Below are 14,468 nucleotides of genomic sequence, written 5' to 3'. Positions count from 1 at the left end.
TGGCTAAGTAAGGGCTAATAAAATTCTGTTAGTATATAGAGATTGTAAAGGTAATTGCTAGCAAAACCAAGACTTGGCATCTTGGTATACAGATATTATTACTGTTAAAAAAACCCCACAAACAAGCAGGAGGAGATGATGGGGACAAGAACCTATGTATTTAAACAGAAAGATTGTCTCCTCCTCCCCCATCCTAAAGTTACCAGAAAGCGCCACTTGCTCAAGCCTTTTACTTCAAGTTATATTTAAAGGACTAGGTGGTGCTCAGTTGGCATCTATAAATGGAAGTAGTATATCTTTGAAGATCACTGCTCAAAAATACAATTTATTATATGGCTTATTCCAGCAAATCCTAACTGATTTCAGGATATATGTTTGCAGGTGTTCATTGACATGTTCAGCTGGGTTTATAATGAAAACCTGGCCTGTGCTTGTCACTGATTATTCGGATTGGAGGTTAAAATGGGCTAAATCACACTGTGGGGTTCTCTTTATACTTATTCAGAAAACAGCAGACAAAATTATAGACTATTTTATGTTGAAAGGGACATCTGGAGGTCAACATGCACCCCCACTCTCCTCCCAAAAAGGGACAGTTAGATTGGGTTGTTGATGTCTTCGTTGAGTTTTGAATGTCTCCAAGGATGGAGATACCACAACTGGGCATTTATTCCAGTGCTGCACCACCATCATTGTGAATAATTATTTATTTATATCTGGTTGTAATTTCCCTTGCTGCAACTTGTGTTTGTTGCCTCTGTTTCTTGTGCTGTGTATTTTTGAGAAGAGTTTTATTCTTCTTTATAGTCTCTTTACACAGTTGAAGACAGTGGTTAGATCCCCTTAGCCTTCTCTTGTCTGGGCTAAACAGATCTCTTTATGTGAACTGCTTGTATATCATGTGTTTTGGTTCTTAGCCATCATGGTGACCCCTCTTTTGATGCATTCTAGCGTGTCAGTATCTGTCTTGCACTGGGAACCCCCCAGATGGGTACAGTACTCAAAGTGGAGTCTCACAAGCATGGACAAAGAGTGATACTTCTAGCTGTTTTTGCCCAATCTAAACATTGAGTTGGTTCTCATTAGCCAATAACAAATTTGTGTTGTGAGGAAGGTACTGAAAGGGCTGTGCATGCCCACAAGAATTGACCTATCTTGGATCAAGACATCCTTTGTTCTTCATGGTGTCCTGTCTTGAAGTGGTGGAAATGTAGAGCATTCTGCCTTCCACCAGTAGCATCCAACCTCATTGTTCAATACAACCCAATGCAAGAGGGGAATCTCTTTGCAACACCCAAGTCTCAGTTGTCTGATGTTCTGGAGGGTGGTCCTTGTGGTAGTAATGTTTGGTTGATGCTGCATTCTTTTAGTGGGTAACTCCCTGCTTCAGGAAGCTCTCTGATTTAATCATACATTCACCAATTGGTCTTCTTTCCAGGGCTCTTATTGGACAATAGATACATGTCCAGATATATCTCGCAAGAGACGGCATCCTCCAGATGATGACGTGAGTGTTGTTTTTTCCAGACAGCATGGAGTGGGGGAAATTCCCTTCTTGTTCCAGGGAGTCCCTCCAGCACCAGACCATGGTATCATTTTGGGGGCAGGGTGTACAGATGGGGATAAAAAAGGCTAGGGCTGAATGAACTAGCATGTATATCCTGCCAGTTGGCTGTTGTTGCTGCTGTTGTTCAGTAGCAAAGTTGATCTTGTTTAAAGTCCTCTATCCTGGCTCTTCAGTGACTAAGACCCATTTCTCCTCTTTTCTAAGCCATGAACTTCCACAGTGGGGGAGCTGGCTTCCCATCTGCAGTTTCACTTTTCCCTATGTTCTTCATTTCTGCTCCTTTCCTTTTCTCTTTCTTCCCCATCCACAGATACCACAAGACTCGCCAGAGCAAGAGGCCAGTAAAAGCCCCCGAGGGGCTGTTCCAGTTAGCACAGAAGCCTCTTTGCCACCTGAGGCTACTCCTCAGCTGTCACTACAGACCACCACCCCCATTACTAACTACAGTCAGGTGAGCAGCTGAGTAAAGGGTACAAACCTTATGGTAGGGAAAAGTGAGAGGGGGAGGAGAGTGTGAATGGAAAAGCGAAGTGGTGAGAAGAGAGGGAATTGTGAAAATGGTGATATAGAGTCAAAAAATAGGAAGTGAATTTTAACAAAGGGCTGGATGGGGATAAGAATAAAGGTATAACAGTATTAGATAGCTGAAGAAAAAACTGGAGCCAGTGTGCTCTAGAGGGAGAAGGTGGTGATTGGTTTTCCTCAAGGAATATGGTATTTGGGAAGATTTGTTGGAAGATGAGCTCAGTGATATGGGTTGCCAGTACCTGTTCTACCTGTATCTAGTCTCTGGATCCTGGTCTCAAGTTACAAAACCAAGTACAATCTAAAGTCATTACGTCTGACTTCCTTAGCAGGGTGCAGGGCCTGTGGATGTTGCCTCTACTGTAGCAGGGGGGCAGGGCCGTGAAGGGGCTGATGTGCCGTCCCCGCTGTACAGTGCCAATCATGACTTCAAGTTCTCCTACTCTGAGATCAACTTCCAGGACCTCAGCTGGTCCTTCCGAAATCTCTATAAATCCATGCTGGAGAAATCATCTTCGTCTCAGCACGGTGAGTAACTATACGTATCATGTCAGGTGGGGAAATATCTGCCCACACACTGTTGTTGACTTGATCTGTCCTTGGTATCTTTCAGATGTTTCCTTGTTTAGGAGCCTGTGCAAACAGACTTTTCTTCTTTGGCATGTTGTCTTTATTTCTGCCAGGACCAGATAAGAGATCTGCATGTCCTTTATCTATTGCTCTCCCTACTTGTCTCAGAATAAAGAGGATAATGATTTAAGAATACCTTGTGTTGATATAAAAGCAAATACTAAAATGGCAGAAGCTTAGCAAAATGAGGTCCTGAAGAAAAGCATGTCAGAGAAGTATTCACAATCTATCAGGCTAGGAACCAAAAGAGGGAGGGGACTGTTATATGTAGAATTTCTCCAGAAGGAGAGTGGAGAGTCATTATTGCTCAGATCTGGTAAAACTAGGATTGTACAAGGCATTGGAGAATTGAGTTTTATGGATTTGGAGCACAGAAGAGAGCAAGCCTGCAGCTCCATTCACAGCTTGCCTTTTTGGAGTCTGGGGGAGCAGCCACCAGAGGGCAGAACGGCTGTAGGGATGGGTTGTCCACAGAAAACACTCCAGAAAAACCTCCAGTTGTCCTGCCTTTAAACTCTCTTCTAAATATTAGTCTGGTGTAAAAAGGGGAATATATTGTTAGATGAGCCTCTTGTCTCTGTTGTCAAGCATGATATAGTGTAGGCGAAGTTTGCTACTCTAGGAAGAGCCTCCTGAACTGACCTGAACTTCAGTAAAATAATCTTGTTTTACTTTTACTGCTTTCGTTATGCTGGCACTTGAGATTCCTAGTAGGAGCCTGTTGTGTGAGATGTTGTAGAATAAGCAAGCTACACGTATGTAGCCATATGTAGAGAAGAACCTTGGCTGAGTGTGTACCTCTGTTTGTAAAAGCTTAGCAGCAGAATTTTTTTTTTTTCCCCCCAAGTCTTCCACTGTAAGGTAGTCTAGGAAAACTTGTAATTTTGGAGGAAATTTTGTGGGCAGTGTTTGAGTCAGGATGGCAGTATTCATCCTTTTGCCCCGTCACAGTAGTAGGATGCTCTGAGGATTGATTTTGGATATAGTGGAAAACTGAAGCTTGCTTGCAGATGGCCAAGTAAGGGTGTTCAAAGTAAGAAATAGGTAGCTTAGTTTAGTGGCTTGTAATGCCTTTCACTGTGATTTTTCACGGAGATTCCCCAATGTAAGGGGAGAATGAACTGGGGAAGGAGACCTAAGAGAGATGCCAAGTTCCTGATGTGGGGAAGAGTGGAGAACACCTGATGCCATTCCATGTAGTGGGATACCTGAAATACAAGAGGACAGAAATAAGACTCCCACTGTGTCAAGAGGAATGAAAGTAATAAAGGAGCCCTGATGCATGTAATGTGCTGTGTGAATACAAGCAGTAGAATGTGTGACCTCTAATGATCTCTGTGAGAAAAACTGTGAAGGTTCCTGACCAAACTGCTTGTAAGACAGGAACTGAAGAGAGCTTTTGGAAACAGCAAGTCAGAGTTATCAAGTTATCTGGTTTCTAAGTGTTTTGTTGTTTGCTTAATGGTCATTTCTAAGAAAACAGCACGTGTGTGAAATTTCAGGAAAGCATGGGTTACTTTGATAAATACAGGGAAAATCCAGGGAGGAATTTAAGTGCCTAACTCTCTACTAGAAGTTTAAATCCTGCTGGGGCTTTGTTGTAGGGCCTTTTGTTTTGAAGAGAATCTGGAGCACAGTGAGGGCATAACTGTGCAGGTGATAGTTGTTGGCAGCCTGCAGAGGGCACTCCAAAAGCTTCATAAATAGCAGAATAGGCAGTGTGAAATTAGAGATGGATAATTTAAGCAGAGGTCTGATCCTGGCAGCTCTTAAAGCTCCCTCCTCTTTTTTTTTTTTTTTTTTTTCCCCCCTACTTGGCAGGCTTCTCTTCTCTCCTTGGTGACATGCAGCCCTCCAACCACAACTACTACATGTACCAGCAGCAGCAAGGTCCCTCATCAGTGGGTGCTGCTCCCCCACTCCACACTCCAACTCCAGAGGGTTGTCCATCCCAAGGGGGGAAGCAGCAGGGTGGTGAAGGTTATGGCCCTCCACCAGTGATGTCCATGCACCCACCCCCAATGCAGCATGGAGGCTACCACCAGCATCAACATCACCCGCACTCCCACCCACAGCAGCAGCCGCACCAGCAGCAGCAGCAGTCGCAGGCTTCAATCAACAATGCTGGCTTTGGTGAGTCAGGGTGATGAAAAGAACAGCTGGGGAAAAGGCAGCAGAGAAGAGTCCCCAGACAGAAATGCCACAAGTGAGCTTTTACTATGTAGTGCGTGTGTTGTATGTGGAAAAAGGGCAAAGGCCAGTTATGACTGAAATCTGAGGGGGAAGTTGCTTCCTTACTGAAAGAAAGGAGGATACATCCACACTGGGTTTGGAATTCTCTTTAGGGATGCAGGATAAAGGCAGGGGCTAAATGAAAAAGACCCCATCCTTGGTCTTCCAAGGGAGAAAGGATGTCTAGCTATTGTAGCATTAGGCCAAAGATGGTGAAGAGGGGCCAACCATTTTATAATAAGGAATGGAGGGAAGGAGCCGTCGGTATTGGAATAATCTTGTCCCCATTTCATTGCAGCATTTCCCCCTGATTGGTGCTCCAACATTGATTCCCTGAAGGAAAGCTTCAAGATGGTAAACCGGCTGAACTGGTCTAGCATTGAACACTCCCAATTCTCAGGTCAGTGTTGGCCTAGTGGCTAGATCTAGTGACTCTGACTAGGGCTGTAGTCTAGAATATGTGAGTGCTGTGGCCAGATCTTTTTTTCAATGTAATTGTGTCAAATGCATGAGTTTCTCAGTGACTCAGCTCTTCTATTTGTAAAATGAGGTTCTGTTAAAGACCCTGAAGTGCTTGGACACTGCAAGAATTTGGGGCAGGGGGAATTAATTCATAAAAGTATGTCAGAAATCTAACTGAAATTTTTCCCTCCTACTCTTCCCTCCCCTACTTGAGTCAGTGAGACAGTATCCTAGATATGGAGTTCTCCAGGAGTTTGGTGACAGATTCAAAGCAATGAAGTTGGGTTTGTGGGAAGAAGGTAGGATTTAGAGGCAGAAGACAGAAACTCTTTGCAGGGAAGACCACAGTGTGAGTACTGTGTTTGACATTGCCCTTTATCCCCTGCAGAGCTGATGGAGAGTCTGCGCCAGGCTGAGCGGAAGAACTGGACACTGGATCAGCACCATATTGCCAACCTCTGTGACTCCCTTAATCACTTCCTTACCCAGACTGGTCAACTCCCTCATCTGGTTGGCCCACAGCAGACCCCCCGAATCTCTGATTCCTGTGCCCTGAACAGTGGCAAACAGGAGCAATCTATGAACCAAGGTAATGAAGATGGAGACTAAAGTGACTTGTAAATAAAGGCCCAATTCTATGAATATCCTAAACTACTTCCTGCCTTCCCAGGCAATGTAGCACTGAGCAACCCAGGGCTGGGCTGTCAACCGTTTGTAGCAACTCAGCTTCCTCTGGCTTTAAAGAATTAGGCTGTCCTATGTCTGTGGCCTAGACAGACTGTTATTATGTGATGCATAGCATTGACAGGCAACTTCTCCAGGCAGAAATACATTTAAAAGGTAAACCCATAAAAGGAGAAGGAGGTGGTGGTGTTTGTAGGTTACCAACCAAAAGGAATGGCAAGGTAAAGAGGTTGCTGTTCCAGGTGGCAGAAGCTGTAGGAGGTGTAAAGAAGAAATCTCTTGTACCCAATGTTGCAGAAATACTAACTGGACAAGGAGTAGGAGTAGAGCACAGAGGATATCATGGTCTTGATACAACTGTGATGTAGTACTGAACTAAATGGATTATATCGAGCCAGCTTGTGGTGTTTCTGGATGAACATCTTCTTATTTTACAATAATAGATAAACTCCTGCTGGTTCCAAGAACAAGATCCCTGACCAAGCTATAGCTTGCAGTTAGGACCCAACAGCTGAACATCTCCTCAGTATCCCATGGGTCTGAGTGAGTTGCTCTGTGGCTGAGCTGCCACTCAGTCAGGGCCAAGACATCAGACCAGAACATTAACAGGTTTGTTGGTTTTGGTTTTTTTATTCCTTTCACAGTGAACTCCTATGGTCAGCCCCAGCCTCCCCATCTCTTCTCCGGGCCATCTCCTATGTACCAGATGTCCACCCAGGACTCTCCAGGATATAATCGCCCAGGTAAGGGGTGACAGTAAGGCATATTATACCAATGAACATTGAAGAACCAGTTCCCAAGCCCTTTGTGCATTTCTCTAAGCACTTACTAATCAAATGGAGCACTGAGGGTAGAAAGGAAGCTTGCAGTGCAAGGGACCCTCCATTTAGGGCTCTGCCATAGCTTTGGCATGGTTTAGGATTTCAGTGGCCTCATTTCTTCCACTTCACACAAATAGTCCTCTAGCTCAGCCTCACCCTCAGTTGGTTGCTTGAAGGCAACTTTACATGAGAAACTTCTTTTGATTAAGTCCTTTTTGCTCTATCAGCAGACAGTTGTAAGGAAAGTTAAGGAGACTGAAACTTAACCTTGGTAGAAGCTGCTGTGGAGAATTTTGTAGCAGACCACCTGCAGACATTGGTAGGTGCTGTGTGACAGGGATAAATTCATGACAGTAGTGTTCTTGCTTGTTAGATTTTTGGAAGGGAGAAAACTGGAATCCCTTATGTGTTCTTTTGCCCAAGGGCCCACTGTGAAAAAGCGTGACATTTTTTATACTAACTCTCTCTTGTCTTTCCTGTCTTGTCTTTTTTTTTTTTTTTTTTGTCTTCATTTTTGACTCAGCTCACCATCTGGTCCCTCGGCCTCCAGGGCCTCCTCCAGGTGCCAATGAGGAAATCCCCGATGATTTCGACTGGGACTTGATCACCTAGCAAGTTACAGACTCGATAGCCCGTCCTTCGTGAAGGACGTGGGAGGGGAGGGGGACATGGGGTGAATGGTGCCAGCACCACCCTCCCCAGCCTCCCTGCCTTGTCTGTATATAGATATATATTCTCTATCTCCGCCAGAGAAGCCACCGCAAGATGCTGCCGAAGATAATCCTTCCTTGCGTCCTGTTTTATCTTCTTTTTCTTCTTTTGTTTATTATTATTATTGTTATTATTATTATTATTATTACCAATAATTGAGCACAGCTCTCCCCCGCCTCTGGTGGCCTCTGATGCATCAGATTGGCTCTTTCATGTTGTGTGGTGCCCTGTGGAGGGTGGAAAGATGGGTCCTTGGTGCCATGAAAAGACCTCGGAAGGCTGAATCCTCGAGTGCATCTTTCCCTCATCATTTTGCGTTTAACAATCCCTCTTTCCCTTCAAGGTGGCCGGTGAATCTGTTGTATTGGCTACTGGAGTGAGAGAGCCTAGTGGACCCTGGGAGCCTGTAGTTATGTTGTTTCATAAATGTCGTAAAGGTCAGGGGGCTAAAGGGACACTGGAGGGGTGATCTTATCTCCATGAACTTCCTTGCGTGAGCAGGAAAAGCAAGAAAATAATTACAGTTTCCAAGCACAGAGAGAGGTTAGTCCCTGAGGGCAGGGGGAGCTTCAGCTGGGAGGGTAGACCTGAGTTTGGAGAACGGAAAATGTAGCAGAGATGGTGTTTCAGCAGAGAAGTTGGGTTTCAGAATGCAGTGCTATCTGTGAGGACTGAGAGAGATTCTGAAGGAATCCTGAACTGTTTCTACACTGCCTTTGCAGTCTCCAGGTGAAGCTTACATACCCATCAAGTAAACAAAGCAGTCAGGGGTGTCACATGTGATTCAGCGAATTCTGTTTTCCAGAGCTTTTAATTTCACCTCCCACCCCTTCAAGCCCTTCTTCAAAATATGTAGTGAGGCTCTTACTTGCATATGCAAATTTGGAAGTTTTCTTCCATCAGCATTTGTTCCATTGTTATTTGGCCCTCTGCCCCTCGTATTTCTTTGAAGACTGTCCTTGCCTGTGGTTTGAGAGTGCCAGCAACAGGAGCCTTGTTGTATAGGTGCCAGTTCTCAGTCAGTGGTTCCCACTTCGCGAATAGGCTGATGGTGGGAAGAGGAAGCTGCTGCTCAGAGTGGAGGTGAATTAGAGGACTTAGAGGTCAAGGGGCTGGACCCTCTGGTCAAGTAAGTGGGTGGCCCTCACAAGTGTGGGTTTTTTTTTAAGAGGTGCATTAGAAGAGAGAGGATGAAGTGGGGGCAGATTTTTAAACTGAACAGCCAAAGAGTGTTGTATAAGAGGGAAAAGGGTGGGTCAGACCCCTTGTAGTTCAGCTGGGGAGATGATGGAATCTAGGGTAAATCCAGAAGGATGAGTTTTGTCAGCACTTGCAAATCAGGAAGGTGGAAAAGGTTCTGGAGCAGGAGTGAATGTTGAGATGCCTCCTCCCCGAAGCTGTGTCCTGTGTTTCCCTTTTTTTCTGGTATGGCTCTGTTCCGTCAAACCTCTTGTTTCCTCTTAATAAAACCTTCCCCCCACCCATATTTCCTGTTTACCAGTGAAGAGAACCAAGCTGGAAATAAAACATCATGGCTGTTTGACAGACCTGGAGCAGGGGAGTTACAACCTCTACTCTGACTGCAGGAGGATAGGGAACTAGTACTGCTTTTTAAATTTGCTGTAGGAATAGACCAATTGGATCTTTGTCAGGGAAGTGGACAGTGTCTCATTGTGTTGCAGGGGTGATGAGACTTTTTTTTTTCTTTTTAAAGTGTGTGTTTGGGGGGGGAGTTCATCACTGAGTGTTTCCAAGAGAAATGAGGAATCCCAGACAACTACAACATGGAGTCAGTTGTTATCTCTGCTGCCTCAGGATGAGAATGATAGAACTTGGAAGCAGGTGTGTTGGGTTTATGTGGAAAGTGGTGCCAGAGACAGCCTCTGGTAGATGCCAGTTCATGCTTTGCAGAGGATGTTGCTGAGAGACGGCCCTGTAGAAGTCTGAAAACAAGATGGCTCCTTCGCGTATCCAAGTGCCCATAATTTGCATATTCACATCATTTGCATATTAAGTTGTGCCTCATTTGCATATGTAAATACATGCCGGTCAGTGTGCAAATTAGCCTCGTTCCTCTGCCCCTGAAATAAATGTGTGTTGTTAATGGGTGGGAAGGCATCGGGTGGGTGGCGTGGAGCTCTGCAGGGTGCTTGGGTACCAGCCTGTGAGGAGGGGAAGGGAGGGGAAAGCAAGGCAGCCTGTTCTGGAGAGGGTCCTGCAGACCCTTGCAGCGTGGGGTGTCCCCTCCAGCATGGTGTGGCCCCTTGCACTTTGTTCCAGTGGTCAGGGAAAGAGGGGCGTGGTCTCACAAGTTTATTTTTGTGCATGCTTTCTTAATAAAAAGAAAAAGTGAATGTTTATGGTTTAACTCTTCTGGTGCCAGTATTGATTTCCCCTGCCCCCTCCCCCAGTGTCGTTGTTCAGGACCCCACTCGAAATGGTTCTTTTTCTGAGTCACTGAACAGAGAGGGCTCACCATCTGGCTGTAGTCAGGAATATGCATTCTCCAAAAACCTACAGCACCCAAGAAAGTCTGTGTCTCCTTTTTATTAGTAGATGGAGGCATAGCTGCAGTTTCATTTATCACATCCATTGGGATCTGATGACGCCCATCTTGCCATTTTATTCCTAAAACCTGGATCTCTTGTGCCAGTCCCTTGACCTTGCTTCATTTTATGGCAAAACCAGCATTTAAAAGAATCTGAATTATTCTCTCACCTTTCTTGAAGACTTCTTTTGCTGTGTCACCCCATACGATGATGTCATCAATATATTGCAAGTGTTCTGGAGCTTTACCTTGCTCCAGCGTGGTTTGAACCAGTCCATGGCAGATGGTAGGACTGTGTTTCCACCCCTGGGGCAAGTGATTCCACATGTACTGGATGCCCCTCCAGGTGAAAGCAAGCTGCAGCCTGCACTCTGCCCCTAAAGGAATAGAGAAAAATGCATTAGCGATGTCAATTGTACCATACCACTTGGCTGCCTTTGACTCCAGTTCAAATTGCAATTCTAACACGTCAGACACAGCAGCACTTGGTGGCATAACTGCATTCAGGCCACGATAGTCTATAGTTAGTCTCCACTTGTCACTATACCCATGCACTGGCCAAGTTGGGCTGTTGAAAGGTGAGCGAGTCTCACTGATCACAACCTGACTTTCTAGTTGATGAATCAACTTCTGGATAGGAATCAAAGAGTCTCAATTGGTGTGATTTGCCGTGATGCACCGTTGTGGTAGCAGTTGGCACCTGCTGATCGTCAGCTATCAGCAGTTCTACAACAGAAGCGTTGTCTGAGAGATCAGGCAAAACAGACAGCTGTTCAATATTCTCAGTGTCCACAGCTGCTGTAACAAATGCCCATCTATACCCTTTTGGGTCCTTAAAATACCCTCTCCTGAGGTAGTCTATGCCAAGGATGCGCAGAGCATCTGGGCCAGTCACAATGGGATGCTTTTGCCAGTTTTTCCCAGTTAGGCTCATTTCAGCCTCTACAACTGTCCCCCAGTCATTACAGAAATACTGATGGATTGTGTTCCTTAATAGTTTGAGGGGATTGTCGTGCACTGAGCACCAGTGTCCACCAAAGCTTTGTACTCCTAGGGGTGTGTTGTACCAGACCATCATACCTGCACAGTCCAATAAACTCTGTTGTCCCTTTCTGCGAGGGCGAAAACTCATGGACTCCACACAATCCAATGTGAATTCAAGCAAAGCCATTTATTACAGAAACAAGCCTCCTTATATATGCAGTTATTTCCTGATCACGCGTCCACGCTCCAAGCATGCGTTAGCTGATTGGATATTGTCCATGTTCACAAGCTGTCCATGCGCCCGAGTCTCACTGCTGTTTTTCAGGGTGCTGTTTTTCAGCCTTCGGACTGGCCTTGAGATTCCTTTGGCTAGTTCAGAAATAAATCTCCATCTAATAGAAGCCCATCCACACAACAACCTCAAGAAAATCCCTCAAATCTCCCACAGTTCTCCCTTTTTGTTTTTGAACCAGCCAGGCCTTGTTTACAACGCGCTGAATCATCATTGAAATACACTGCAGCATACAACATATGATTAACAACAATGATTACAGTTACATATAACGTAGCTAAGCCTTACGTAAGATCAAACAACTACCCACCATTTGTCAAACCCTAATTCTACTATGACAATCTTATTAACGTGCTGGGTTAGTTTGTCTAAAGTACTATGGATAGATCCAGAATGATTAAACATGTTAATACAACATCTTTCTCTTAAATTAATCACAACCATGTTCTTACAATAACAAAAATCTATAGCAACATGATTTTGAAGTATAACATGCCTAATACCATCAACATCTACTGTTGAGTTAGTATCTCATAAGTTAGATTAGCCTGTTTAAAAGACCAATAGCTTAACTTTGATATGTCTCCTAAAGCTTTACCAGCCACTAGACTAGGGAGAAGAAGTGCAGTAGGTACTATGGTAGGAATGTCTCATAATTTGACCTAATTTTTGCATGGACTATCTAAGTGTAATATCGCCCTTTTGGCTCTCCTGCTGTTTGCTCAAATTGCCATTCTCCACAGAAGGTACACCACCTGCTTGCTAATGGGCTTCTAGACCACCAGGTCTGTGAGCATCTATAACGCTGAATTAGGATCCGTGGTTTACATCTGAAACAGTCCTCACAACTTATCTCTCTCCTGTCCATCTGCATCCGTTGAATCTTTGTTGAATCCACTTCAATCCTCGGCCTGTAATGACACAAGCATAACCTTTTCCCCAGGTTATCAATTGATGTGGCCTTTTCCATTTACCATTAACTAGTGATTTGACCATAACTAATGTAGGTTCTTTCTGATTTAGCATGGTTTTGGGTCATACTTGCAAAGTGTTTCATCACAGGGCAAATTTAGGCTGCATCACTTAGATATAAGTGATTCATCATATACAATGCTTTTGACAATTGATTTTGTGGTCTTTTCCCTATTTTCCCCCCCTTTTTGTTTAAAAAAACAAAAACAAACAACAGTTCAGAATCAGATACGTGTGTTGGACCTTGACTCCGTACTCAGAATCACGAATAAAATTTAGAGATTCCTCCTTAAAAAGCTCTAATGTAAAGCTGCGCCAAGTTCTGTTAATTGGGTTGAACCTACAATAAATTTTACATAATAATGCCAATTGTTATCTTCACACCAGGCCACTACAGCTTTATGAGACTTCCCAGAACCATCAACAAAAACTGTGCAAGTATGTAGGATCAGACCAACTACAAGTATGGTCTGTGACCTGATGTTAAAGACTTGCAGGTTCTGCATCAATTTACATTTAGACATGCCAAAAGCTGTGCTGTTAAAAAAAAAAATCAGCTAGTGCAATTTACAAGGATGTAGATTGCAAATAAAAAATCAAAATTTAATTTCACAAATGGTACATGTATGACAAAAAGATCATAGCCTATTAAGACTTAAATTAATTCCCTGCATTTCTTGATCAGAGTAACAATCAATATATCAGTCTGTTAGCATTCTCATCATATTGTCCCACAATAGCCACAGGTTGTTTTTACGTTGTAGCTATAAACAGACAAATCTGCAAGTCCAATAGAATGCAATCAGCCTGTAAGGTTGTAATAAATTTGTTCCTCAAAGTTTCTAACTCCATTTTGGCTGTCATATTTATTGGATATTGTTTTCCCTTACTGGATCAAAGTCCGGTTTCAGTTCTATCAGTGTAGTATTTGCTTTATCGAAACATTGGCTGTTAATACTAGTGGAAATACAGCATTTGAAATTTCCTCGGAGATTTCCCACTTGCAGCAAGCAGATCTGCGCCATCCAAGCAACTTCTTGTAGGCCATGCAACTAAACAGAATTCTCAGAAAACGTTATTTGATCTTACAATTTACTTAACAAATCTTGACCCAAGAGAGGCATAGGGCTTTCTGGCAACTACAAGAATACAAGTATTAAAACTTTGTTCCAAATTTGGCATTCTATTGGTCTCAAAAAACAGCCTTTCTTTTGTTCTCTCCCATGACCTCAAAAACTAGCGTGATGAATTTACTAAGAAGTCTCTTACAGCTAGTTACCACAGAATAAGTCTATTAAAAAAAATAATTTGGTTTAATTTCCCAGTTTCATTAGAACTATGGATCCACTGGCAATGCCTTTAAATTTCAACCCTCGGACTCCTTCATGCAGTATTACAGTTCCCTAGCAGTAACATTGCTGGGGATGAGGGAATAAAAGCTCCCTCTCGCCCCCATCTGAGATGGCAGGATCTCCAACCCAGCATGAAAACAAATCAGTTCAAACTCCACATCAAACCAGCCTGGCTCCACTGTACACCCAAATTAGTACCAGTCTGACCCAGAGAAGCACTGAGCACTCTGACCCCCAAAAGCTGACCAGTGTGAAAAGACTGACTTCAGCAAGGAGGTAAAATGATGAACTCTCTCCCCAGATGTGCCAAAACCTAGGAAACAAGACAGAAACAAAAAGAAACAACACCAACACCCCCTGATTCAAAGCTGAGAAGCAACGCAGTGCCACAACAAGGATGGATGATAATACTCCAGAGAAAAAAAAGAAAAGACAGAGCAGGGGGAGCAAAGTCCCCCTTTCTCTGCTTAGCAGCAGGAAAACAGTTTTTTTTCCATTTTTTTTTTCTTCTTTCTCTTCTTGCTGCAGTTCAGATGCAGCCAAGGCCATGCAGGTGGCGTAATTGCTGGTACAAAGTCGGAGGCTCTGGCAAACTCCTCAGTTACAATGAGCTAAGTTTTATACAAAATTCCAATTAGCTCAACAGTTGTTACATTCCTCAGCCCCATTTACCTTTCACAATTTACAG

At 43.8% G+C, this 14,468-nt stretch overlaps 1 protein-coding gene across 4 annotated transcripts in view; it reads left to right on the top strand.

The window, feature by feature from the left end:
- Nucleotides 1–10,000, top strand: part of FOXJ2 (forkhead box J2) — a 28,072-nt gene extending 18,072 nt beyond the window's left edge. For 3 of the 4 annotated variants that reach the window (XM_065848710.2, XM_065848707.2, XM_071815128.1), the window contains 8 exons: nt 1,439–1,507; nt 1,878–2,018; nt 2,422–2,620; nt 4,544–4,855; nt 5,253–5,354; nt 5,805–6,005; nt 6,745–6,843; nt 7,445–10,000. In XM_065848710.2, coding sequence (XP_065704782.1) covers nt 1,439–1,507; nt 1,878–2,018; nt 2,422–2,620; nt 4,544–4,855; nt 5,253–5,354; nt 5,805–6,005; nt 6,745–6,843; nt 7,445–7,533 — 1,212 coding nt within the window. In that variant the 3' untranslated portion in view covers nt 7,534–10,000. The remainder of the gene's footprint in view (nt 1–1,438; nt 1,508–1,877; nt 2,019–2,421; nt 2,621–4,543; nt 4,856–5,252; nt 5,355–5,804; nt 6,006–6,744; nt 6,844–7,444) is intronic. The other variant, XM_071815141.1, reaches the window with a different exon arrangement.
- The last annotated feature ends 4,468 nt before the right edge of the window (nt 10,001–14,468 follow it).

The sequence above is a fragment of the Patagioenas fasciata genome, chromosome 1, assembly GCF_037038585.1.
Source record: "Patagioenas fasciata isolate bPatFas1 chromosome 1, bPatFas1.hap1, whole genome shotgun sequence".
NCBI lineage: Eukaryota > Metazoa > Chordata > Aves > Columbiformes > Columbidae > Patagioenas > Patagioenas fasciata.
Note: the sequence above shows the minus strand (reverse complement) of the source record. Positions and strands in the feature narration are given on the sequence as shown.